General features: G+C 46.5%; 2 protein-coding genes across 7 annotated transcripts in view; one reads left to right on the forward strand and one right to left on the reverse strand.

The window, feature by feature from the left end:
• LOC131203770 (transmembrane protease serine 13-like) overlaps window positions 1-11167 on the reverse strand; it is a 32984-nt gene extending 21817 nt beyond the window's left edge. The window contains exons 1-3 of one of the 4 annotated variants that reach the window (XM_058194366.1): window positions 10673-11159; window positions 2664-2832; window positions 2086-2196 (exon numbers count right to left, since the gene is read on the reverse strand). In XM_058194366.1, coding sequence (XP_058050349.1) covers window positions 2086-2196; window positions 2664-2832; window positions 10673-10693 — 301 coding nt within the window. In that variant the 5' untranslated portion in view covers window positions 10694-11159. Of the gene's footprint in view, window positions 1-2085; window positions 2197-2663; window positions 2833-10672 lie in introns of all 4 variants that reach the window. The other 3 variants (XM_058194368.1, XM_058194364.1, XM_058194367.1) reach the window with 3 other exon arrangements.
• Window positions 11168-17354: 6187 nt separating this feature from the next.
• Window positions 17355-23440, forward strand: IL10RA (interleukin 10 receptor subunit alpha). Of its 3 annotated transcripts, XM_058194448.1 has the most exons (7): window positions 17358-17985; window positions 18118-18244; window positions 18366-18541; window positions 18739-18902; window positions 19089-19239; window positions 20004-20125; window positions 20906-23440. In XM_058194448.1, exons 1-7 carry the CDS (start codon window positions 17904-17906, stop codon window positions 21503-21505), a joined length of 1422 nt encoding a protein of 473 aa, XP_058050431.1. In that variant the 5' UTR covers window positions 17358-17903; the 3' UTR covers window positions 21506-23440. The 3 variants fall into 3 exon arrangements, with proteins under 3 accessions (XP_058050430.1, XP_058050432.1, XP_058050431.1); XM_058194447.1 differs by having other exon boundaries at window positions 17355-17985; window positions 18118-18541; XM_058194449.1 differs by lacking the exon at window positions 18366-18541 and having other exon boundaries at window positions 17355-17985.
• Window positions 23441-24249: the final 809 nt, after the last annotated feature.

Here is a 24249-nt window from a genome sequence, read left to right on the forward strand (position 1 = left end):
CTGTGGGTGCCCTCACTGGAGGTTTTAAAGAAGAAATTGGACAGCCATTTGTCTAGAATGTTATAGGGTCTCCTGCCATGGGCAGGGGGTTGGACTAGAACACCTCCAAGGTCCCTTCCAACCAGTGATGGGATTCAAGTAATTTAACAACCGGTTAATTGATCAATATGGGAAGGTTTCAGGGTTTAAGGTAAATCAGAAAAAGACAAAAGTGATAATAAAAAATATGGCCAGACAATAGAAAGAAAAACTAGAGGAAATAACAGGATTTGAAATTGTAAAGAAGGTTAAATACTTAGGGGTCTATATTACATCTTCAAATGTGAAATTGTATAAGAATAACTATGAGGTTTTATGGCAAAAAGTTCAGAAGGAGTTGATTGTTTGGAAAAAATTGCAATTATCCTTGCTGGGGAGAATAGCTGCTATTAAAATGAATGTTTTACCTAGATTTTTATTCCTCTTTCAGATGATACCAATAATTAAGAAAGATAAGAATCTTGAGGAATGGCAGAAGGGAATTAATAAATTTATATGGGAAGGTAAAAAAGCTAGGGTTAAAATGAAAATAATTCAAGATTCCCGGGAAAGGGGAGGTTTAAAAATGCCCAATTTTAAATTATACTATGAAGCAGCTGCTCTCTCTGCAATAAGTGATTGGTTTAATTTAACGGAGGAAAGAATTTTGAATATAGAAGGTTATGACTTGCTATATGGATGGCATGCATATTTAATTTATGACAAAAAAGTGGATAAGGCCTTTAAAAATCATGTGTTAAGAAGTGCTCTTCATGTGTTTGGAAAAATACTCTTACAAACTAAATTATAAGGTTCCTATATGGGCAAGTCCTAGACATACAATAGAGAATATAAATATAGAACAGAATCAGGAAATGATTACATATAAAGATCTTTTGTATACTGAAAGAGGTAATTTGCAATTAAAATCTCTGCACGTACTAAAAGAAGAAGGGAAAAATTATACTTGGTTTCAATATGAGCAACTACGTGCTAGATGGAAGGAAGATCAGAAAATTGGTATAGAGCAGAACGAGGGAAATTTGGTAAAGCAAATTAGAAATCAGTCTCAGGAGCATATAAAGAGATTGTATAATGTGTTACTTGAAATAGATTCTGAAAGGGACTTGGTAAAGGACTGTATGATAAAGTGGGCACAAAATTTTCAGGAGCCAATATTATTGGAAACTTGGGAAAAATTTGGGTTAGAAATGTTAAATTCATGAGCACAGAATCTGAGGAAAATTTTTATAAAATGTTTTATAGATGGCATTTAGATCCTAAGAAATTATCGTGTATGTATCCAGATATGCAAGCAAAATGTTGGAGATGTAATTGTGATGATGCTACATATTTTCATATTTGGTGGACTTGTAAGGATATAAAGGCCTTTTGGATAAAAATTTGGTGGATTTTACAAAATGTTTTGAAAAAGAAGATAAAGTTCCTGCCGCAGTTTTTTCTGTTGGGAATTATTACGGACTGTACAGTAATTGAGACTAAATTGATTTTAAATCTAATAACAGCAGCAAGATTACTAACAGGACAGTACTGGAAGAAAAAAGAAGTACCTACAATAGAAGAATGGATATTGAAAGTTGCCAATTTGGCTGAGATGGCGAAGATATCAGCTTTTTTGAAAGACAATACGCAAGAAAGATACTTAAAGGAATGGAAAAATGGATTGACTATATTTAAAGTAGATATCAGACTAAGAGTTATCAGACTGCCTTTGAATGATTATGATGTATTATTTTGATTGTTTTTGGGGAAGTTAGGAATTGATGATTGTAGGGTATAATTAAGTTGGGACAAAATTTTTTTAGCATATGTTTGTTTTATTTTTAACTATACCTTGTGCTCGTTCCGGGAAGTCGGGGGGGGAGGGGGGTTGTGAAGGGAGGGGGGGGAGGGGGGGGAAAGGGGAAAAAAATTTTCTGTAAAACTTTTTCCATAAAAACAAAAAACAAAAAACAACCGGTTCTCCCGAAGTGGTGCGAACTGGCTGAATTCCACCACTGCTTCCAACCCTATTATTCTAATCTAAGAGAAAAGGAAAGGACTCACAAAGCAGGATGAGGGCTATCAGCAGCACAATGAGGACGAGAAGGCAGATGATGAGGGCCACCCTCTTCGGGCCCATTCCCCAGAATACCTTGGCAGTGGGGCTGGAGGAAGCTGCAGTGAGGAAAGGAAGAGAGTTGTGGGACAAGCTGAGGTCTCTACATAGGAAAAGCCAAAGACTGAGGGGTGGGAGCAGCAAGAGGTTTCTCTTCTGGGAATCTCCAGCAGGCTCCCTCTGAGGGAGATGGGAAGCAGGCAAGAGTTGGGCTTCACTGCAGGCTGAATTCGGCTTTCCTCCATCCTTCCCCTTCATAACCAGAGGCCTGGATTGCCGAAGGTGCCGTCTTGCACAACAGAGCAGAGAGACAAGAGGCTTTGGAGCTGTAAGGAAGACCCAGCTGCCTGCTTCCCAGGTGGTTGCTTCTCTTTCTTTCAGCCCATCCCCCAGTGCTACCTTTCCCAGTCCCCTACTCAGGGGTCTTCCCTATTGCAAGAGGTTGGACTAGACCCTCACCTCCATCATTTTATGCCAAAAAAACCCCAAAACCCACCCTCATTAGGAGGTTCTCGCAGATTCTTACCATTTGGACTTGCACCAGCTATGCAGGGCGTGGAGATTGGTCTGGTTCCTGTAGCATAAGGTCTGAGGGCACCTCGGATGGTCTCATCTGATGGGGCTACTTGAGAGACAGTGGGTGTGAAGGCATAGAGGACGGGGCTCAGGTCCTCCTGACAAGGCGGTGGACCTTCCTGTGGGCAAAGAAGACCAAAGTTGGAAAAGAGGTCCAAGCAAGAGTGAAATGCTCCCGATTCAGACCGGATCGCGTGATCCAGTAGCGATGGGGGCGGGTAGTTCAGAGAACCGGTAGCAAAAATCCCTGCTCCCCCAACCGCCCATGCCTCGTTGTTCCTCTTCTCTGTCCCTGAAGCTCTCGGTGGTGATATAGCTGCAAACGGGTAGACCAGTGCGCTCCCAAGTTTTGTATACTTTATTATTTTTATTATTTATTATTATTGCCCATGCCCATTCAGTCACCTGACCACCAATCCACGCCCACCAATTAAGCCATGCCCACAGAGCCGGTAGGGAAAATTTTTGGATTTCATCCCTGGGTCCAAGGATCTAAGTCTGGATGCATCCGGACAGGAGTGATGGTCCTAAGCCCCCTCTTTTCCCCCACAGCAAGCTTGTCATTCACAGCCAAGTACTCTTTCTACCAGAGGCACCACAGGCCAAGAGAATTCCCTTCCTGAGTTGCTTCCAGACTGACCTCTTTGCCAAGGAACTGAGTGTGCTCCTTTGTAGAAGCCCAGTTTCCAGCTGCCTACCTGAGTTAGGACACTGGCGCTATCTTTGCCAGAGGCTGTGTTCCCCATAGGCTAGGCTAGGCTAGGTTAGGCTAGGCTAGGGCAGGGCAGGGCAGGGCAGGGCTCTTCCTTCTGGCTGTTTCTGCTCTGAAAGGGGTGAGCCCTGACTTCCTTAGGAGGAGCAAGGTGCAGTGTGTGTGTTGTGCTTACTGAAGCTGCCCCCGCAGGGGAGTCTCCCTCCAGGAATCTCCTTACCAGCCAGTCCAGGTCCCTGGTTGGACACCTGCCTGGACCCCAGCCATCCAAAGGACTCAGTGCTGGGCAGTGTGGCTCTCAGCCTTCAGTCATCCTGCCCTGGTTGCTTGCAAAGTAGCAATTACCTCCTGCCCCACCTCCCCCTCAAATGTTGCTGGGCCTGATGTCACTTCTGAGGATCAGATTCCCAGCTTCTGATTCACTTGCAACCTTATTATTAGTAGTATATTCTTTTGTGGCCCATCTTGAGGTTTCAAGAAATTCTGAGCAGCTTGTAGTATAATACATACAAATATCAAACCATTATAAGTATAAGAACATATTAAAATTACAAAAAATTAAAACAAACTAAAAAACATGGATTTAGAGCAAAGAGGTGGGGTGCCTTCTCTGTTAGCCCACCAACTATCTCCAGCCAACAGCTTCTTCTTCAGGACTCAATGTCAGCCAGCATAGCCAAGTTTTAAGGCCTTTCCTGAAGGCTAAAAGAAAGGATCTTACTTCTTGTTCCAAAGGGCAGGAGCCATGGTAGAAAAGGCTCTCCTCCTGGATCCCAGCAGCTGAAATTCCTTGGCTGATGGGATCCGTAGTAGGCCTCTCCTGCCAGAACACTGGGGTGAGCCAGTCTCTTTGGGGAAAGATGGTTCCTTCCACAGATATCTGAGACACCTCCCCTAAATGGCTTTAAGGTAGTAAACAACACCTTGTGTTGCACCCAGAAGCAGATCGGCAGCCAGCACAGGTCACATTATGTGTGCTATCCTTGGGGCCTCCAAAACTGTCTGTGCCATTGCATTCTAGACCAATTGTAGCTTCCAAATACTCTTCAACAGTAGCCCCATGTGGAGCGTGTTGCAATAATCCAAACAGGAGATGACCAGGGCATGAGTGGCTGAGCAAAGGGCCTCATAATCCAGAAAGGGCCACAACCGGCGCACCACACAAACTTTGTGAAGGCTCTCCTAGTCATGATTACTACCTGCTCCTTGAGCAGAGTCTACTCTAGGAGGACCCTCAAGTTATTATTATTATTATTTATTATTTATTCGATTTTTATACCGCCCTTCTCCCGAAGGACTCAGGGCGGTGTACAGCCAAAATAAAACAAGCAATACAATATACAATTAAAACCCAATTTAAAAAACTTATTACACCATTGGCCTAAGACTTTAAAACATATAAAACTAAAAACCCATTTAAAATTCGTAATAAAAATTTAAAACCCAATAAAAACCCAATAAAATTTAAGCCAGCCCCGCGCGAATAAATAGATGTGTTTTCAATTCGCGGCGAAAGGTCCGAAGGTCAGGTATTTGGCGTAAACCAGGGGGAAGTTCGTTCCAGAGGGTAGGAGCCCCCACAGAGAAGGATCTTCCCCTGGGGGCCGCCAGCCAACATTGTTTGGCGGACGGCACCCTGAGAAGTCCCTCTCTGTGTGAGCGTACGGGTCGGTAGGAGGCATGCGGTAACAGTAGGCGGTCCCGTAAGTATCCAGGCCCTAAGCCATGGAGCGCTTTAAAGGTAGTAACCAAAACCTTAAAGTGCACCCGAAAGACCACAGGTAGCCAGTGCAGTCTGCGCAGGAGTGGTGTTACATGGGAGCTACGTGAAGCTCCCTTTATCACCCGCGCAGCTGCGTTCTGGACTAACTGAAGCCTCCGGGTGCACCTCAAGGGGAGCCCCATGTAGAGAGCATTACAATAATCCAAGCGGGAGGTAACAAGGGCATGAGTGACTGTGCACAGGGCATCCCGATCAAGGAAGGGGCGCAACTGACAAACCAGGCGAACCTGGTGAAAGGCCCTCCTGGAAACGGCCGTCAAATGATCTTCAAACGACAGCTGTTCATCCAGGAGGACACCCAAGTTGCGCACCCTTTCCTTTGGGGCCAATAACTCGCCTCCAACAGTCAGCCACAGCTGCAGCTGACTGAATCGGGGTGCCGGCATCCACAGCCACTCTGTCTTGGAGGGATTGAGCTTGAACCTGTTCCTCCCCATCCAGACCCGTACGGCTTCCAAACACCGGGACAGCACTTCAACAGCTTCGTTGGGGTGGCCCGGGGTGGAAAAGTACAGCTGAGTGTCATTTTATTTATTAAATTTTTATACCGCCCTTCTCCCAAAGGACTCAGGGCGGTGTACAGCCAAAAGATAAAAAACACAAAAATGTACAATTAAAACGACAATTTAAAACCGAGCATATTAGAAAAAATGGCCAACATTTAAAAGTTTAAAATTTAAAATTATAAACCATATAATAATAAAACCCCAGTTAAAATTAAAAATATTAAAAATATTATGCCAGTCCCGCTTGAATAAATAAGTGCGTTTTCAGCTCATGGTGAAAGGTCCGAAGATCAGGCACTTGACGTAGTCCAGGAGGAAGTTCATTCCAGAGCGTAGGAGCTCCCACAGAGAAGGCCCTTCCCCTGGGGGCCGCCAGCCAACATTGTTTGGTGGACGGCAACCTGAGAAGACCCTCTCTGTGAGAGCGTACGGGTCGGTGGGAGGCATGCGGTAACAGCAGGCGGTACAGCTGGTATCTCACCCCAAAGCCACTGATGATCTCACCCAGCAGCTTCATATAGTTGTTGAACAGGAGGGGCGAGAGAATCGACCCCTGTGGCACTCCACAAGTGAGGCGCCTCGCGGCCGACCTCTGCCCCCCTGTCAACACTGTCTGCGACCGGTCGGAGAGATAGGAGGAGAACCACCGATAAACGGTGCCTCCCACTCCCAATCCCTCCAACCGGCGCAGCAAGATACCATGGTCGATGGTATCAAAAGCCGCTGAGAGATCTAATAGGACCAGGGCAGAGGAATAACCCCTGTCCCTGGCCCTCCAGAGATCATCCACCAACGCGACCAAAGCTGTCTCCATGCTGTATCCGGGTCGGAAGCCGGACTGGAATGGGTCTAGATAGACAGCTTCATCCAGGTATTGGGGTAGCTGCCGCGCCACAGCATTCTCTACAACCTTCGCAACAAAGCGAAGGTTGGAGACCGGACGGTAATTACCTAAAATAGCTGGGTCCAGGGAGGGCTTCTTGAGGAGGGGTCTCACCACCGCCTCTTTCAAGGCGGCAGGGAAAACCCCATCCAACAAAGAAGCGTTGATAATCCCCTGGAGCCAGCCTCGTGTCACCTCCTGAGTGGCCAGCACCAGCCAGGAAGGGCACAGGTCCAGTAAACATGTGGTGGCATGGAGCCTCCCCAACAACCTGTCCACGTCCTCGGGAGTCACAAGATCAAACTCATCCCAAACAAACTCGACAAGACGTGCCTCCTCCCTCTTGCTTGGATCATCCCAATTTCGGTCCAGGCCATCCCGGAGCTGAGCGATTTTATCGTATAGATAACCACTAAACTCCTCGGCTCGTCCCTGCAAAGGGTCATCCCGCACCTCCTGATGAAGGAGAGAGCGGGTCACCCGAAACAGGGCGGCCGGGTGGTTATCTGCCGACGCAATGAGGGTGGAAGCGTAAGAACGCTTCGCCTCTCTCATTGCCACTAGGTAGGTCACACAGCAGGTCTGCTCCCCATCCAGAACTAAAGATGATAACTCTCTGGATCCAGAGGCTCTACATACATGCAGCCACTTCCTCTTACAGGATTCCCTGGAAGCCTGTTGCACCCCATCCAGGCCCCCACTGCTTCCAGGCATTGCAAAAGGGCAGCCAGGGCATCACTTGGGTCACCAGGGATGAAATCCCTCGTACCCAGCGGCTTCATGCAGATCATACATGGCCTGGACATAAATTGTTTCAACTCCTACCCTCAAAACAAAGCTATAAGCACTGCACATCAAGACAAGTAGACACAAGAACAGTTTTTTCCTGAACGCCATCACTTTGCTAAACGGATAATTCCCTCAACACTGTCAAACTATTCACATTAGGCTGCATTGCTATTGCTATTGCTATTGGTCTTCTCATTGTTCCTATCACCCATCTCCTCCCACTTGTGACTGCATGACTGTAACTTTGTTGCTTGTATCCTTGCGATTTATATTGATTATTTCCTAGTACGATTCGATTGCTTATTGTACCGTATGTCTGTCACTGGGTGTTGTGTCTGTGATTCTTGATGAATGTATCTTGTCTTTTTATGTACCCTGGGAGCATATGCACCAAAGACAAATTGCTTGTGTGTCCAATCACACTTGGCCAATAAAGAATTCTATCTATCTACTGTATCTTCTATCTATATGCTGCCCAAGACAATTCTTCTTCAATGCAATCCAGACAAGCCAAAAGGTTGGACACATCTGATGTACGAGTTAAAAGGGGGCAGAGAGAGTAGTGAGCCCAAAGGAATGGCTCTAGCCCCCTATTAAGGCTGATTGGAACTGCCCACAGAAAGAGGAACTGAACCACTGCAACACTACGTTGCCCAGTCCCAAATCCCACAGCCGATCCAAAAAGATACCATGGCTGATGGTACTGAAAGGTGACGAGAGGTCAAGGAGAGTGAGGATGGATGCCCTACCACCATCTCACTCTCACCAGAGATCAGCAGCAATTGCGATCAATGCTCTTTCAGTCCCATGATGGGACTTGAAACCTCACTGAAAGGGATCAGAGAACCTATTCCCCCCCCCCATTTCCCTTCTGCTATGGTTCTTTTGTGGCTGGGAGATGGATGTGGGTGGGGGGCCAAGGAGGACACTGGACTATCCCTGAGATGCTGCCCTGAACCAGTTGGGAGCCCCACACCCTGAAACCCCCCTCTCACACCAGGGCCAAGCAGGAGTCTGGAGCCCTCCAGGTAGACATGTCAGCTTGTTGGCAGAGGCTGGACAATGCAGGCTTTGGCCACACCCATAGCTTCCTGTCAGAAGCTCAGGGGGAGGAGTATTGAGAAACCTTTGTCCCAGAGCCCTCTGGCAAATGTGCCCACCTCAGTCAAGGACCTCCCTTCCAAGGTTTGCCAGATACTCCACTTGCCAGAGATGTGGGCTGCACCAGCCTCCCTGAAGCCATGGACAAAGACCAGCTGCTCAGCTAAGCACCCTTGAGCTCTGCTTCCTGGCCCCAGACTGCTCTCCCCCAAAGGGCAGAACCCACTGGCTCTAGAGGGGGAGCTGGCATTTAGTCCCTTCCCCACCCCCCCTTCAGTCTCTCCACAATGGATTCGTTTGGTTATTTTTAATCGTAAATTAAATCAAGTCATATAATTCACTAGGGTTAAATCAGATCACGGTGCCAACCAAAAACCAACCGAAGCATAATGCCTATTAAGTTTATCAGGCAGTGGTTCCTTGGTCCAAGACTCCAGCGTTTCAGCCCATGTGCCAGTGTGCCTATTCCCAGCACCAATTCTCAGAAAGTGCCCCTGAACAGAGAAGGGAAAGATTATCACACATACCTCCAATCTGTCCGGAGAAGGTGGGAGGCAAAGAGCCAGAGGAAAGGAGCCCCACCACAATGATCCAGCCCTGCCCCCTCACTGTTGATTGGGACTGGAGGGGGGCAGAGAATGCCTGCTGTTCCTTGGCTGTTGCAGATAAAAGCTTTTGCCGCCCAAAAGGGCTGGGCTTCTTGAAAGGCTGAGAGATTGGCACCAAGCCTTGCCTATCAATCAATCAATCAGAATAGAGCTGGAAGGGATATTGGGGGTCTACTAATCCAACCCCCTGCTCAAGCAGGAGACACTATACCATTGCAGACAAGTGACTGTCCTTAAAAACCTCCAGTTGTCAGCGTTCCAGAAAACCCCTCCTGCAGAAAAGACTCCGAAACCAATATCTTTCAAAGTTCTTTTACTAGCATAGATAAACTGGCACAGTTGGAGGAAAACCGAAACTACCACCCTCCTCCCCTCCTTTCCCACAGAGGAGAATTGTGGCAGCGCATGGAAGCCTTCGGCCTAGTATGAAGCACCCACAACTTCTGGTGGCAAGTTATTCCGGTGGTTAATTGTCCTATTAGGAAGTTTCTCCTTAATTCCAGGTTGCTTCTCTTCTTGATTAGTTTCCATTTATTTTTTCTTGTCCTGCCTTCTGTTGCTTTGGAATATAAATTGACCCCTTCCTCTTTGTAGCAACCTCTCAAATACTGGCATACTGCTATCATATCCTCCCCACTAGTCCTTCTTGTCTCTAGACTAGCCAAACCCAGTTCTTGCAACTGTTCTTCATATGTTTTAGTCTCCAGGTCTTTAATCATCTTAGTTGCTCTTCTTCGTACTTTTTCCAAAGTTTCAACACCTTTTTTGTAATGCAATCAAAACTGGATGCAGTATTCCAGGTGTGGCCTTTCTAAAGCTTTATAGAGCAGAACTAATACTTCATGTGATTTTGATTCTATGCCTCTGTTTATACAACCAAGGATTATATTAATTTGTTTTTATCGCTGCTGTACATTTCTGGCTCATGTTTACGTGATCATTCACTGGAACTCCAAGGTCCCTCTTACTGTTTTTTGAGCCAGGTTTCACCTACTCTGAACTTGTGTCTTTGGTTGTTCCTGTGTAAGTTTAAAACCTTTCTTTTCTCCACCTTAAATTTCATTTTGTTGAATAGGGCCCATTGTTCAAGTCTGTCAAGATCTTTTAGGATCATGAGCTTGCCTTCTGGGGTGTTGGCTACTCCTGCCAGCTTATTCCTGCCAGTTGAGATACACGAAAATGAAAGTGGCTTCAAATGCTCTTAAGAAGCTTATTTCAAGGAAAGAAGCAGTCATCACAGAATAGAATACAATACAATCTGTTGTCGCTCCCCCTCCCAATGCCGGTGAGAGCGCTGGGCAGGGAAGAGGCTCGGGAGGATTTGGTCAAGGATACCTGCCTTGATGCTGCCCAGCACTGAGGATGCAGGATTTATGGAGGAGGTGCCCCCCCCCGCCCCTGGAGAAGCCTCAAAGAATAGAAAGCCATCCAGTCCTAGGACTGCTGGAGACCCCAGCCTCTCCTTCTTCCTCTCTGGGGCTCATTTCTACCAATTCCAGGAAGATGTCTACTGACCACATCCCATCACTTCAGTGATCAGCAGATTCTTCCCTCCCTCCCTCCCTGAGCTGACTTACCAGGTACGGGAGCTGTTCCATGGCCTCTTCCCACCAGGAGCCCTGGTGGATCACTGCAACCTTTCAAGGTCCATGGCCCTCTGCCTTCCTTCAAGCATACATATGAGCTTCAGAAGTTTGCCAGCATCCAACCCACAATGTAGCTCTGGGACAACAGCTTACCTGTCTTACCTGCCTGGCACCCTCCCTGCTTAGCTGTGTGTGGCAACCTCCAGAGCCAGGCAGGGAAGAAACTGGCCTGACCTGAAAGATTACTCTGCACAGCCCAGCCTTCCTGCCATGTATCTGAGAGCATCTGGCTTCAGGTCTCCTGATGGGGACCTTCCCTGAACAAGACAAATTAGTTTTTCTTCCTAACTGGTCAATGGACCCTCACACAGGAGTCTTGCCAAATGCTCCTCTGTTCTGAAGCTGCCTGGCCATGGCCCTGAGCTGGTCTCCCCAGGCAAGGAGGCAGTATCAGGGCAGCCACACCCAAGGGAGGACATCCAAAGGGAGTACCTGTCTCAGGGGAACAGGAAGGATGAGAAGGAAAAAAACAGCCCATTCCACTTCCCACCAAATTGCATGCCATTAAAAGAGGTAGGCAGGAGTGCATTTCTGGAATCCGGGACTGGTGGAAGCGGCTTGGGAGGCCACCTCCTAAGTCTTCTTGTCAAGGTAATGGTGATTTAATAGCTGACCAACTGCCATAATGTTGTAATACTGTAACACTGTAATAATGATGCAAGGCAGCAATGAGTCAGCAGGGTTATTTGACTGCTATCGCTTTAAGAGACTGTATCTCTCTCTCCATGTGTGCTTCCATGCTATAGTGATGATTGATTGCCTGACTGCCTAGTACATGTATGTATTTATTCCTTGTAGATAAACCACTATTTGAAAGACAAACCTTTGTTACTGTATTTTGCTCCTAGGTTGTCTCAAAATAGTCACACTGTGTGCACTCTGACACATCTGATCACCATCTACCCTTTTTTCACACATCTCTAGCAAAAGAGAGTCTGCTACTTCCTGAAGAATCCTCTCCCAGGTTGCTTTTGCTGTTCAGATTCTATTTTGCTGCTGTTTCTTGACAGTTAAACCAATCGGTTTTTGCCTTGGTTTTTTGAATAAATCTACCCAATCTTCCACATAACAATCTTTCAGATTTTTGAGGTAACGATAATGTATCCTATAATCTTTTCTTCTACAGGTTAAAGATTCCCAACTTCTCCAACTCTTCTTCTCCACAGGCCTCTGGTTGGAAAAACAACAGTTGGCTGCAGTTCATGGGGAGAAGTTCAGGTTGGATCAAATTGTGAACGTCCACTAAGAGGGATTGTCAGAGTTTGTTGCACAAAATAAATCCAGAAGCACACACAGATAAACTTATGCAGCAGGATTCATTAACTTCTTTATATTCACAATAATACATGAAATAAATTTACAATACCAACAGCAGATTCACAGTTTCATTTCAGCTCAGATCAGCAGACAGGTTCACACACACTGGTTTCAGTTTCGTTTCTCTGCACAGAATCAGAACCTGCAGACTAAGACACACCCTGGCTCCAGTCTGTCTCAGCTCCCAATTGGCTGACTTAGTTGCTATGCCTATTCATTGGCTGACCTTATTACCATGCCTTCCCAGTCATGAATATTCTGACAGGGATGCAGTCATCAAGGAGGCACATGTAATCCTAGGTGGCATCAACGTAAGTTTGTTATCAAAAATCAAAAGCAGCTATTCCTCCTTTCCGCTCCTCCATTATTCAGACTGCAGCGAGAATATAACATCCAATTCTGGATGCCACATTTTAGGAAAGACAACTGGAATATGTCCAGAGGACAGCAACTGAGGTGATTAGAGACCTAGAAGGAAAAAGTATGTTTCATTTTTCATAACTTACTTACCTTTATCAAAATGCCCAAGCAGCTTATGAAAAAAATGAAGCAAATTTAAATAGGCACATTACAAACAATAGAATAGAATAGAATTTTTATTGGCCATGTGTGATTGGACACACAAGGAATTTGTCTTGGTGCATATGCTCTCAGTGTACATAAAAGAAAAGATACGTTCATCAAGGTACAACATTTAAAACAAGTAAACAAGTAAAACAAGTAAAAGTTGCTGCAAACAGTCTCCAAGGGCAGCACGAAGACAAAACATCCCACCACAATGGAAGAAACCAGGCCAAATGAAAGGGTCTGGGTTTGCCTGGAAGTCAAATAATCTTAAGGCAGCTTCAGGGGACCCTTCTGCAGCTGGAGGGCTTTCACCCATGGGCCATTCATACCTCTTGTCAGAAAGCTGGGAGGAGGCAGTTTAAGATCTCCCTATCCCAATGCCAGGATAAGTCCATCTTAATATGCTATTCCTAGTATGTGATGTTTTGTATACATACTGAAAAAGAAGCACTCTTGTAATCTTTGACTTTTAGGCTTGCTGTCAATCATCAGCCATAATACTAATGACTGTTTTGAACGGCTATTTTATATGTGAAATTATGACTGAAATATTTTAGCACCTATATTGGTTCACACTGTCAGGAATTTTCTCCTTAGTTTTAGGTTGCTTCTTTCTTTGTTCAGTTTCCATCCATTGCTTCTTGTTTTGCCTTCTGGTGCTTTGGAAAATACATTGCCCCCCCACTTCTTTCTGGCAGCCCCTTAAAAGCCTGTTGCCTATCACACTCTTGGGCAAAGCATGTGAGCCATTTCCTCCTTTCAGTAGTCCATGAAAGTGCATTTATAGTATGTAGATAATAAAGTTGAAAAAAGTGAACATTTTTACAGAACTATAGATACGTTGAGGCTGGGTGTGACAAAGAATGGCTGGGAGGGGAGGAGCCAGGCGAGGCACCCCGTGACGTGAATGACATTGAGTTGGCCACGCCTACCCAGTCACATGGCCATCAAGCCACACCCACTGTCACATGGTCATAAAGCCATGCTCATAAAATAAGCCACACCCACAAAACTGGTAGTTAAAAAAATTTAGAACCCACCCCTGGAGGGGAGGGAGGTAAAAGCCCCAACAAGTGAATCCAGGGGGTTACAGAACATTATTTATTTATTTATTTATTTATTTTGTCATAACAGTATACATAAGCATTAACATGAAATAACTATATAATACATAAGCATATATATGAGCATAAGTATGTGATAACTATATTGATCGGATATAATGAAGAGGAACAATAGGACAGGGAACGGTAGGCACGTTTGTGCTCTTATGCATGCCCCTTATAGACCTCTTAGGAATGGGGTGAGGTCAATAGTAGATAGTTTTTGGTTAAAGATTTTGGGATTTTGAGAAAAGATCACAGAGTCAGGTAATGTGTTCCAAGCATTAATAACTCTGTTACAGAAGTCATATTTTCTACAATCAAGATTGAAGTGGTTAACATTAAGTTTAAATCTATTGTTTGCTCTTGTATTGTTGTGATTGAAGCTGAAGGAGTTTTCAACAGGAAGAACATTGCAATAGATGATTCTATGAGTTAAACACAGGTCCTGTCGAAGGTGGCGGAGTTCTAAATTTTCTAAACCCAGGATTTCAAGTCTGGTGGCATAAGGTATTTTGTTGTATTCAGAGGAGTGGAGAATTCTTCTTGTAAAATATTTCTGGACACGTTCAATTGTGTTGGTATCAGAAATGTGGTATGGGTTCCAAACAGGTGAGCTGTATTCAAGAATTGGTCTAGCAAATGTTTTATATGCTCTGGTTAGTAGTGTAGTGTTTTTGGAATTATTTGAATTAATTATTATAATTATAATTATATAATTATAATTATAATATAATATATAATTATATTATAAATATTATAAATATAATATATATATGTCAATATATTTCCACTTTCCACTTATGACTGTATGACTATAACTTGTTGCTGGCAATCCTTATGATTTATATTGATATATTGACCATCAATTGTGTTGTAAATGTTGTACCTTGATGAACGTATCTTTTCTTTTATGTACACTGAGAGCATCTGCACCAAGACAAATTCCTTGTGTATCCAATCACACTTGGCCAATAAATTTCTATTCTATTCTATTCTATTCTATTCTATTCTATTCTATTCTATTCTATTCTATTCTATTATAAATATAATATAATATAATTATAATTAAATAATTATAATTATAATTATTTGAATGAACTTATCCCTATGACTCAAAGAATGGACTTCACACTCTGAATGAGTCCAGGATCATCGAACTGGCTGGAGTCATTTCTTCTCCCCCACATCAGCAAATTGCCAAGGAACTGAAGTGTCATTGACTATGTGCAGTTAGCAGGAAGACTCACTCCTGCTGTTGGCTGGGATTGGGAAGCTTTGAGGAGATGGAAATCATGAAGATATGGAGATCCAAACCCTTTGAAAGTTGAAACCCCAGTTTTACTGTCTAAAATCAGGAGGAGTCTGGTAGCAATAAACAAACCAATGATATTCAGCTACCAAAAGTAACCTGGTTCTCCTCCTACTGGCTCCAGTTAGTATAAACTGGTGCTTCTCATTCCAAAGCCTCACATGCATAGATCTCCACTGAACAGCCTGAAGAATGGAGACATCTCCCACTCCTGCCCCTCTCACCAACTCTGAAAAAGCAGACATCATCCTGAGGCCTTTAAGGAACTGAAAATGGAAGTGCTACTGGTAGAGGGGGCGGAAATAAATCCGTTACCACTGTCCAGATGTGGTGACTATTTCTCAGGGGGGAACCACTCAACTGGAACATGAACAGAATTGGGAAGTGGGTTGAACAAATTCCTCAGAGCAGAACGATTACAACATTTGGGGTTTTTCTGTTTCTGTTTCTTTCTTAAAAGGGAAACATGAGATACATTTATAAAAACATTCTCACTCGGAAGAAAATTGTGGCAAATTTTCATCTCTTTCTTATAATACCAGAATTTGTTGAATGGTGAGAAATTCAGGGAAGATTAAGGAAGTTGTTTTTGCATCCAGCACAATTAAACTGAGGAATGTACACCGGTCACCAACAGGAGCAGCGAGGGAGGTGAATATAAGCCAATGCAGTAAAGGGGACGGACAGACTTCAGTTACCACTATTTGTTTCATTGGATTAATTGGAAGAAACTAAACGAGGAAAAGTCCAGGTTAGTACTCAGATGCGAGATCACCAGAGAATCCCTGGACCAAAAGTCAGATTGGGAAGTGAGGAAACATCCCAAAAGGAGGCAGTGGCAAACCCCTTCTGCACAAGTGTCAAGAACACCACACAAGCATGTTGTGCTGACCAGATTTAGTCTGACACAGGGCAGCCGGTTGGGAGGGCTATAAGAAAAGGCATTCCAAAGCTCCAGCTGGAAAGAGGCTGGATATTGAGTCTCTCCCTGTGGCTGCAGATGCCTCCCTCCCTCCTCTCCTCAACTACCCTGCACATGTGGAGGCTTCTGGCCCAGGAGAAGCATGGCACTAGTCCAGTGGAAGGTTGCCAGGCGGAGCCTTTTCCTGCAAGGGGGCCACGGAAGAAGTCCAAGCCTGCTCCACTGAAGCTCACCTGGCAGTATGGACTCACATAGTAGCTTCTTCTCCAGAAACACTACACTGCTAACCAGAACTTATAAAACATTTGCTAGACCTATTCTTGAATACAGCTCGCCTGTCTGGAACCCATACCACATTTCAGACATCAATACAATTGAACGTGTCCAGAAATATTTTACAAGAAGAGTTCTCCACTTCTCTGAATACAACAAAATACCTTATGCCATCAGACTTAAAATCTTGAATTTAGAAAACTTAGAACTCTGCCGCCTTCGACAGGACCTGTGTTTAACTCATAGTTTAACTCATAGAATCATCTATTGCAATGTCCTTCCTGTTGAAGACTACTTCAGCTTCAATCATAATAATACAAGAGCAAACAATAGATTTAAATTCAGTGTTAATCGTTTCAATCTTGATTGTAGAAAATATGACTTCTGTAACAGTTATTAGTGCTTGGAACACACTACCTGACTCTGTGATCTCTTCTCAAAATCCCCAAAGCTTTAACCAAAAATTGTCTACTATTGACCTCACCCCATTCCTAAGGGGCCTGCATAAGAGCACAAACATGCCTACCGTTCCTGTCCTATTGTTTCCTTTCATTATATCCAATTAATATAGTTATCACATACTTATGCTCATATATATACATATATTATATAGTTATTTTCATGCTTATGCTTATATATACTGTTGTGACAAATTAAATTAAATTAAATTAAATTAAATTAAATTAAATTAAATTAAATTAAATTAAATTAAATTAAATTAAATTAAATAAATAAATAAATAAATAGTGATGAGCCCAGGAAGGGCCAGAAGCTCTGAGGGAGGGGCTTTCCTTGCTGTTTCCCTGGGGAAGTGAAGGAGGCCAGTACCAGGTTCACAGCAGCCTTGCTCCCCCTTGGTGAAAGGAGCTCGGCTTTGGCTTTGAGCTGGGCTTTGCCCAGGTGGCGCCGGCTAATCCAAAGAAGAGGCTGCTTTCAAGCCCTCCTCTGCTCACCGGAAAGTCCGGTTCGGAAAACCGTCCAGTCAGAGGCGTCTGACCCCTGGGAGATGAAAATGAAAGGAGCTGCGTCTATTCTAAAGCCCTTCCTGATGTCACTCTCTTTATCACCCGCCCGCCCTCACCCTCCCAAAAGGGTTAGTTTTACTCGGAAAGCGATACTCGGAAATCTAACGCTCCTTCTTCCTCCTCTTTTCAAACAGCAACCATGCGAGGTGGGTGGGCTGAAGGAGAGGGACTGGCCCGAGGCACCCAGTTGACTTTCATGCTAAAGCAAGACTAGAACTCACTGGCACCCGGTTACTATCCCGGTGCCTTAACCACTAGACCAAGCTGACTCTCCATCTCCCTCCAGTTAATACAGGGGCCGTCCAGAATTGAGGAAGGGTCCCAGTTCAGAAGCAGAAGATGAGCAGCCGGGGTGGGGGTCGCGGCAGGGTGGGCAAGCCGGCAGCCAAGAGCTGGGCAGGCCGGCGAAGGGCTTCCGATAACTCTCTTGACGCCTTCTGTCGCTCCTTTCCCAAAGCGCTCATCATGGCGCTCCTTCTCCGGCAAAAACTGCGGGTCCTGCGGCCGAGAGGAGGGGCAGGCGGGGCTTTCCCCAAAAGGGGGAGCAGCGGGGAATGCCCAGAGGAAGTGAAAGTAGAGCCAGCTGCTCCAGCAAACGCCAGCAAACGCTCTTCTCTCAGTCGCCCTCCGGCAAACGCCTAGGATGGCAGAGATGGGGGTGTCCGCGCTGCTGCTGCTGCTGCTGCTGCTGCCGCCGCTCGCCGTGTCTTGCCTTCCGGGCTCCGGTGAGTGAGTGAAGAGCCAACCGCGGCGACTGCCAAGCGGGCGGCCCGCGGGAGGCGGGCGGGAAAGGGAGGGACGGGCGCAGGACCCGGGATGCCAAGGGCCTGCTAACCGGCCGCTGCTTGTGTCCTCAGGAGGAGAGCAAGTTCTCGCCGCGCCCACGGAGGTCCACTTCCAGGCCCGTGTCTTCCATCACCTGGTTCGCTGGAAACCGGGCCCTAAAGTGGGCGCCGGAGTCCTGTACGAGGTGCAGTATCGGCGGTAAGGGCAGGGCAGGGCAGGGCAGGGCAAGGCGGGAGAGAGAGCCGAGTCGGGTCGGGTGTGGTCCTTGCCTATCCTCCGTGTCAGAACAGCCTTCGGCTTCACTTCCCGCCGCCCGCAGGCTCGGCAACGACAGCTGGAGGGCCGCCGCCAATTGTACCCGGATCGCGCTCGTCTTCTGTGACCTCACCTGCGAAACTCAGCAGCCCGCGGTTCACTACTTGGGCCGGGTGCGCGCCGTAGCCGGGAACAGCTCCTCCGCCTGGAGACTGACGCGCCGATTTACGCCTGGCGAAGGTAGCGCCAGAGGCTGAAGAGCCAGCCTCTCTTTCGGGACAAGGCACTGCCCAAGAGCCCACGGACTTTTCCTGGAGGGGCGAGGGAGCCATGCCGGCCCCAGGAGGCGAAACTGGGAGGGGGAGATGCTCAGAGTGACCCCCCTCGGGAGGCAGCTTCCTCCAGCTCTACCACTCACCTCACCTCCTTCTCCCCAGCAACTCTGTGGCTCTCCAAGGTGACCCTCTCCAGGAGTGGCAACCAGCTCCATGTCTCTCTGCAGCTTCCCACCAGCTGCTGGGCCAACCTCACTTACGAAGGCAGCTATGAGGCATGGGGGGAATATCTTGCCCGAGTCCAAAGAGTGTCCAACAATCAGGAGGTGAGCCTCAGTCCATCACCAGTGATCAGGTGAGCCTTGGGGCTGACCGGCAGAGTTGGAATGGAAGCTGCTGACGCACCAGCAGAAGCCCTCAGGAGCCCAAGGGTGCCATGGGCTGGGACAACAAGTGGCCTGAGCTTGATAGGGAGGAAGGCCTGATGAGGTTCTGCTCATTCTCCTCCACAGCTCCTGCAGGTCTACAGCAGCCTGGAATTTGACCTGCCCCCACTGCTGTGGGGGGAGCAGTACTGCATCAGTGTACAGCCTCGTGTGGCCTCCAGGCCAAACGCTGCTAACTGGACAGAGGAGCAGTGTGTCTCAATACCCCCACTAGAAGGTGAGCACTAGCCTTCATACTGTACCTCTGGCTCACTCCCTGCACCCAAGAAAAACAGAGTCTGTGGCAAAGCCCCCCCCCACTCTGTCCCTCTCCCCTCCCTCTCCCCCTCCCTCCCTCCCTCCCTCCCTCCCTCCCTCCCTCTCTCTCTCCCTCTCTCTCTCTCTCTCTCACACACACACACACACACACACACAGAGTGAAGCTTATCAGAGACAGCCCTCTGCTGGCCCATGTAAGTTATTGGTCTTACTACTTTCCTTAAAAGTCTGGAGGCCCCTGAGCAGCTTTGTGGTAAAGTTTGGTTTTGGTATTTCTAGACTAGAAACAGGTCGAGTGGGGAGAAGGCTCTACTGGTCTCAGCCCAAGACTAACAGAGGGAGTGACCTTTATCTAGCTCACCAGCATTAGGATCTTCTTAGTTGTTTTAGAATAGAATAGAATAGAATAAAATAGAATAGAATAGAATAGAATAGAATAGAATAGAATTCTTCATTGGCCAATGAAGATGTGAGGGATCTGTAAATATTTCCACAGCCCTCTTTTTGACTCGTCCAGTATACAGGTCCTTATTTACTTGTCCTAAATAATACAACCATTCTTGGTGTCCGTGTTTTTTTTCTGGATCAAACTGTTGGCTTGTTTCCTACACAACTGCTGGTTCCTTTGGTGGCCAGAGTGAGAGGGCCCAGTTTGCCCAGTACTGCCTGTCTTGGATGAATGGGTCACCCTGATCAATCACATGTGGGGATATTCCTTTGCAGAGTACTCTCTCCTTACCCCGAGTTTGGCCCTCCTGACTCTTCTAAGTCTTGGGATTCTGGGTGCAGGACTGGGCTTGGCCTCTGCCTGCAAGAAGAAGCCCACAAGGATGCCTTCAGTCCTGGTAAGACCCACTCCCGAAAATAACCACTGCTTCCCAAAACCAGATGGCCCTCAGAGAAGCAAATAGGAAAGTTTTCTGATGTTGGTCAAATCCCAGCCCCTCAAAAACTCTCAAAGAAGGTGTCCACTGTCCAAAGGGTGGGAGCCCCCTGTTTTCAGGGTACCAACAGTCACTTAGTCAAACTGCCAACTTTCTTTTAACTTACGAGCGTTTGTCGAAAAAACTGTCCTCACCTGAAACTAAGAGAGGATGATCAATCCACAATTACAGGGGATGGATCTGAACCTCCATTGTCCAGGCCAGACAGCTCCAAGGTCTCTCTAAGGTCCCTTCCAGCTCTATTCAGATTGATCGATCGATCGATTGATTGATTGAGCCATTGTCCATGTTTTATTTATTTATTTATTTATTTTATTTATTTATTTTGTCACACAATATATATAAGCATAAGCATGAAATAACTATACAATATATAAGCATATATATAAGTATGAGTAGGTAATAACTTAATATTAATTGGATATAACGAAAGGAAACAATAGGACAGGAACGGTAGGCACACTTGTACTCTTATGTACGCCCCTTGTTGATTCTTCTTTCCCTTGGAAAGGGTTGTTGTCTGCCTGAAGAACTGGGTGGGGCGGAGAGAGAATCTTCTTTCTGGGAAGAATCTCTTGAATTGGGTGAGATTCCTGGAAGAGCTGGAGTGACCACTAGCTGGGGCTTCCTGAAGACTCTGCCAGCTGACTCTCCCCCCGCCCCTCTTCTTTTGCATACCAGAAACCACCCCTCGGGCACAACTTCTGCTGGGGACTGATGGAGAAAAGTGAAATCTGCATCCTACACATGGAGACCGAGTCCGTCCAGCAGGTGTTCTTCCTGGATCCACAGGACCACGCACACCTGGAGAGGAGAGGGAGCCATTGCACTGCGGCAGTGCTTCCAGAGAAGACCTGCCAGCGGGACGAGGGCAGAGGGTTGGAGGAAGGCAGCGGCTGCAGTGCAGACAGTGGCATTTGCCTGCAGGAAACCTCTGGCAGCCTGGACAATCTGCATTTCACCCTGGACATTGGTCAAGAGACTGGCATGCAGAAAGATGCAGGAAGCTTTGGGATGAAAGAGCAGCTGCTCCCTGGTGAGGGTTCACCACCCAAGGATGTGACTCAGGCCCATTTTTCTGGGTACAAGCAACAGTCAGGGGCTCCTTTGGATCCTGAGGATTGCCTGAGGCCTCCCTCCAGCACAGATGGGGAGACGCTTCCTCATCCTAGTCTGACTACTGGCTATTTGAAGCAGACTTTCCTCGGAGCCCCCCCTGGCTTGCAAGGGGCTGCTCTCTCAAAGGACTTCTTTTATCACGTGGATCACTTTGGAGCGTAGGAATTGCTCTGCAAGTCAGTGCAGAAGTTGGGCTTCTCTGGACAAGACCCTCCATTGCCATTTCCCCTCCAGTGACAGCTGAGCCAGGATCCCATCCCCAGAGCTTTCCTTCTCAGTGCTGGATATAAGAGGTCTGCCTCCCCCAACCCAGGGATCCACAGAGGCAGGACCCTGCAGAGAACTTGAGAAGGGAAGAGGGATCCCAGATGCAAAGCTCCTGATTGCTTCCTTGCATTTTCTCTTGTTTTCATGGGACGTAGCTCAAACATTGGAAATGGCACTCTCCTAGAAACCGGTCTGTGAGGTTGGAGGAGAAACCAGGCGTTCCAAAGGCAGAAACAAAAGCAAAGTCCTCGCTGAATGAGCAGAGTTGGGACCAGCCACTCCATCACTAAGTGATCTGGTAATTAAACAAGCCATCCTGTGACCGTGACCTGTATTTTTCCTGCCAGCTTCTCCCTTCGCTTTGCTTGTATTAAGCTGGCTAGGAAGCTCACACGTTGGTCATATGACTGTGGGACACTGTGATAATTGTAACTGCCCGCTGGATGCAAAGTGCCCGAATCTCAAGATATATCTGTGAGAATACTACAACAGACGTAAATGTGAGGACTGGCCGTAAAGTTACTTTTTTAGCACTGTCGTAGCTTTGAACAGTTGGTAAACAGGACAGTTGTTAAGCAAGAACCACCTGTAGTACGGGTCACTCTCCTGTTTTTTCTGAAAAGGAAAGGAAGACAAAAAGGGCCTTGCATACGAGAAAGAGCACAAAGGAGAATGCACACCAGTCTGGAGAGGACTGTGCTACGAAAAGAGAGAGTGGAGGCCTCTGGTAGAAAAAAGACCTGCATTTTTGGATCCTCTGCAACAGTTGGTAAACATGAGCCTTGGTGCCATCCAAAGGGCCCAGAGCTGCAACCCAGAATGGGACTCCATCAGTGGTGGGTTTCAAATTTTTTTACTTCCGGTTCTGTGGGTGTGGCTTGGTGGGCGTGGCATGGCATGGCTTGGAGGGCGTGGCATGGAAAGGATACTGTAAAATCTCCATTCCCTCCCCACTCCCGATCAGCTGGGACTTTGGAGGCAGAGAATAGATGGGGGCGGGGCCAGTCAGAATTTTTACTACTGGTTCTCCAAACTACTCAAAATTTCCGCTACCAGTTCTCCAGAACTGGTCAGAACCTGCTGAAACCCACCTCTGCTACATACCATTTAAAAGAGACAACCAAAAAGCCAAAAAAAGGAAGCAAAAAGACCAAAACACCTCCTCACCAGCAATCAACAGCTAGATGAGCAGAGGTTAATACCAAGATTAATATTAGGCCAACAATCAAGCAGGAACTGGAGCAGTGATAAAGACCCAGACCTCAGGCACCTGGATATCATGGAGGACTCTGGGATGAGGAGGTGGGGATCGAGACTCTGCTCTTGGCTTGGAATGGTGCTGGGCAACAGAGGGAGGGGGCGTTCAACTGCCCAGGTCTTCTGCAACTCACAGGACAAGCGGCTGCTCAACACAAGTCCACCTGGCTCCCTTCCCCCCACCCAGCCTCAAGAGCCATCCTCCCAGGCCAAGCTTCCTAAAGAGGGTGCCCCAGACCATTTTTTATTTTATTTATTTATTTATTTTATTTAAAGAATTTATATAGCCACCCAACTCCAACAATGTGAAAAGCTTACAAGAAACCACTAAAATAAAAACAACAAACTATCAGGTAGGGTTTTTGTGGTTAATACAGTAGTCTGGACAAAAGGATCATCTTAAAAAGCCTTGGATTTTTTTTGTACAAACCAATTTTATTTATTTATTTATTTTAAACTCAGCTAAATTATTTTACCAATTATTTACCAAATCTTTACCAATGTCTTTTGCCTTATTTAATAAATATTGTTTAGCTATGTGATACTTCAGGATTAAACTTTGAACACAGCACAATAAAGAATGCATTTCGTGATGGTAAATTAAGACTTTTGTTATGACCAAGGCCCAAGTAGTGATTACTAAACACAATTCAATCCTCAACAAACTTATTTTAGTAAAACAGCTGAGAATTAATTCATTCTCAGCTTCGTCCAAAACAAAATTCTTAATAACCAGTCCATGGGCCTTATTACCAAACGTTGATGTCTTTGGCAACCTGCTTGATGTTTCTTGGCAAAACCCCCACAAAGTTCAAGAGACGCTGACAAGAAGCACAGGAATCAACGTTGCTTTTCTACAAAGAACCCAATGGCTCATTGCTGCTCTTTTAAGCCTTACGGGAGTGGTCAATCATCTTCTGGTCTTGCTTCTGAGTTGTCCTTTTTGCTTCAGCTGCTCTTGCCTTCTGGCAGCTCTTCACATGCATGCAGTAGGAACAGGCTCCTCCTGTTCCTCTGCATCTCTGCTGTCCGCCTCTGGAGGCTCCGGAGTCCACGCATCGCTTCCAGGTGGCCCTGGCCTCATCTCTGCCTCCGATGCAGAGCCCTCTTTCCCCTGACTCCAGGACTGGTCCATTGTCCTTCCCAGCCTCTTTACTGTCTGACTCCGCTGCCAGGTCCACAGGCTGCTGGCGGACCACAACAACTTCGGGGAACAGAGCCTCCCCCCTCCCCAGCCCCACCCCTGGCCCAGGTGGATTGGATGTTTATCAAGAAGGGAAGCGGCCCTTTCCAAGATTCCTCTAAAGGGCTTCACCCTTCTTGCCCATGGCTGGTTGGGGCTTATGCCAGGAAGGCTGGAAAGTTCCTGTTGTCCTAAACAG

Source organism: Ahaetulla prasina, chromosome 9 (assembly GCF_028640845.1).
Source record: "Ahaetulla prasina isolate Xishuangbanna chromosome 9, ASM2864084v1, whole genome shotgun sequence".
In the NCBI taxonomy this organism is placed as follows: Eukaryota; Metazoa; Chordata; class Lepidosauria; order Squamata; family Colubridae; genus Ahaetulla; species Ahaetulla prasina.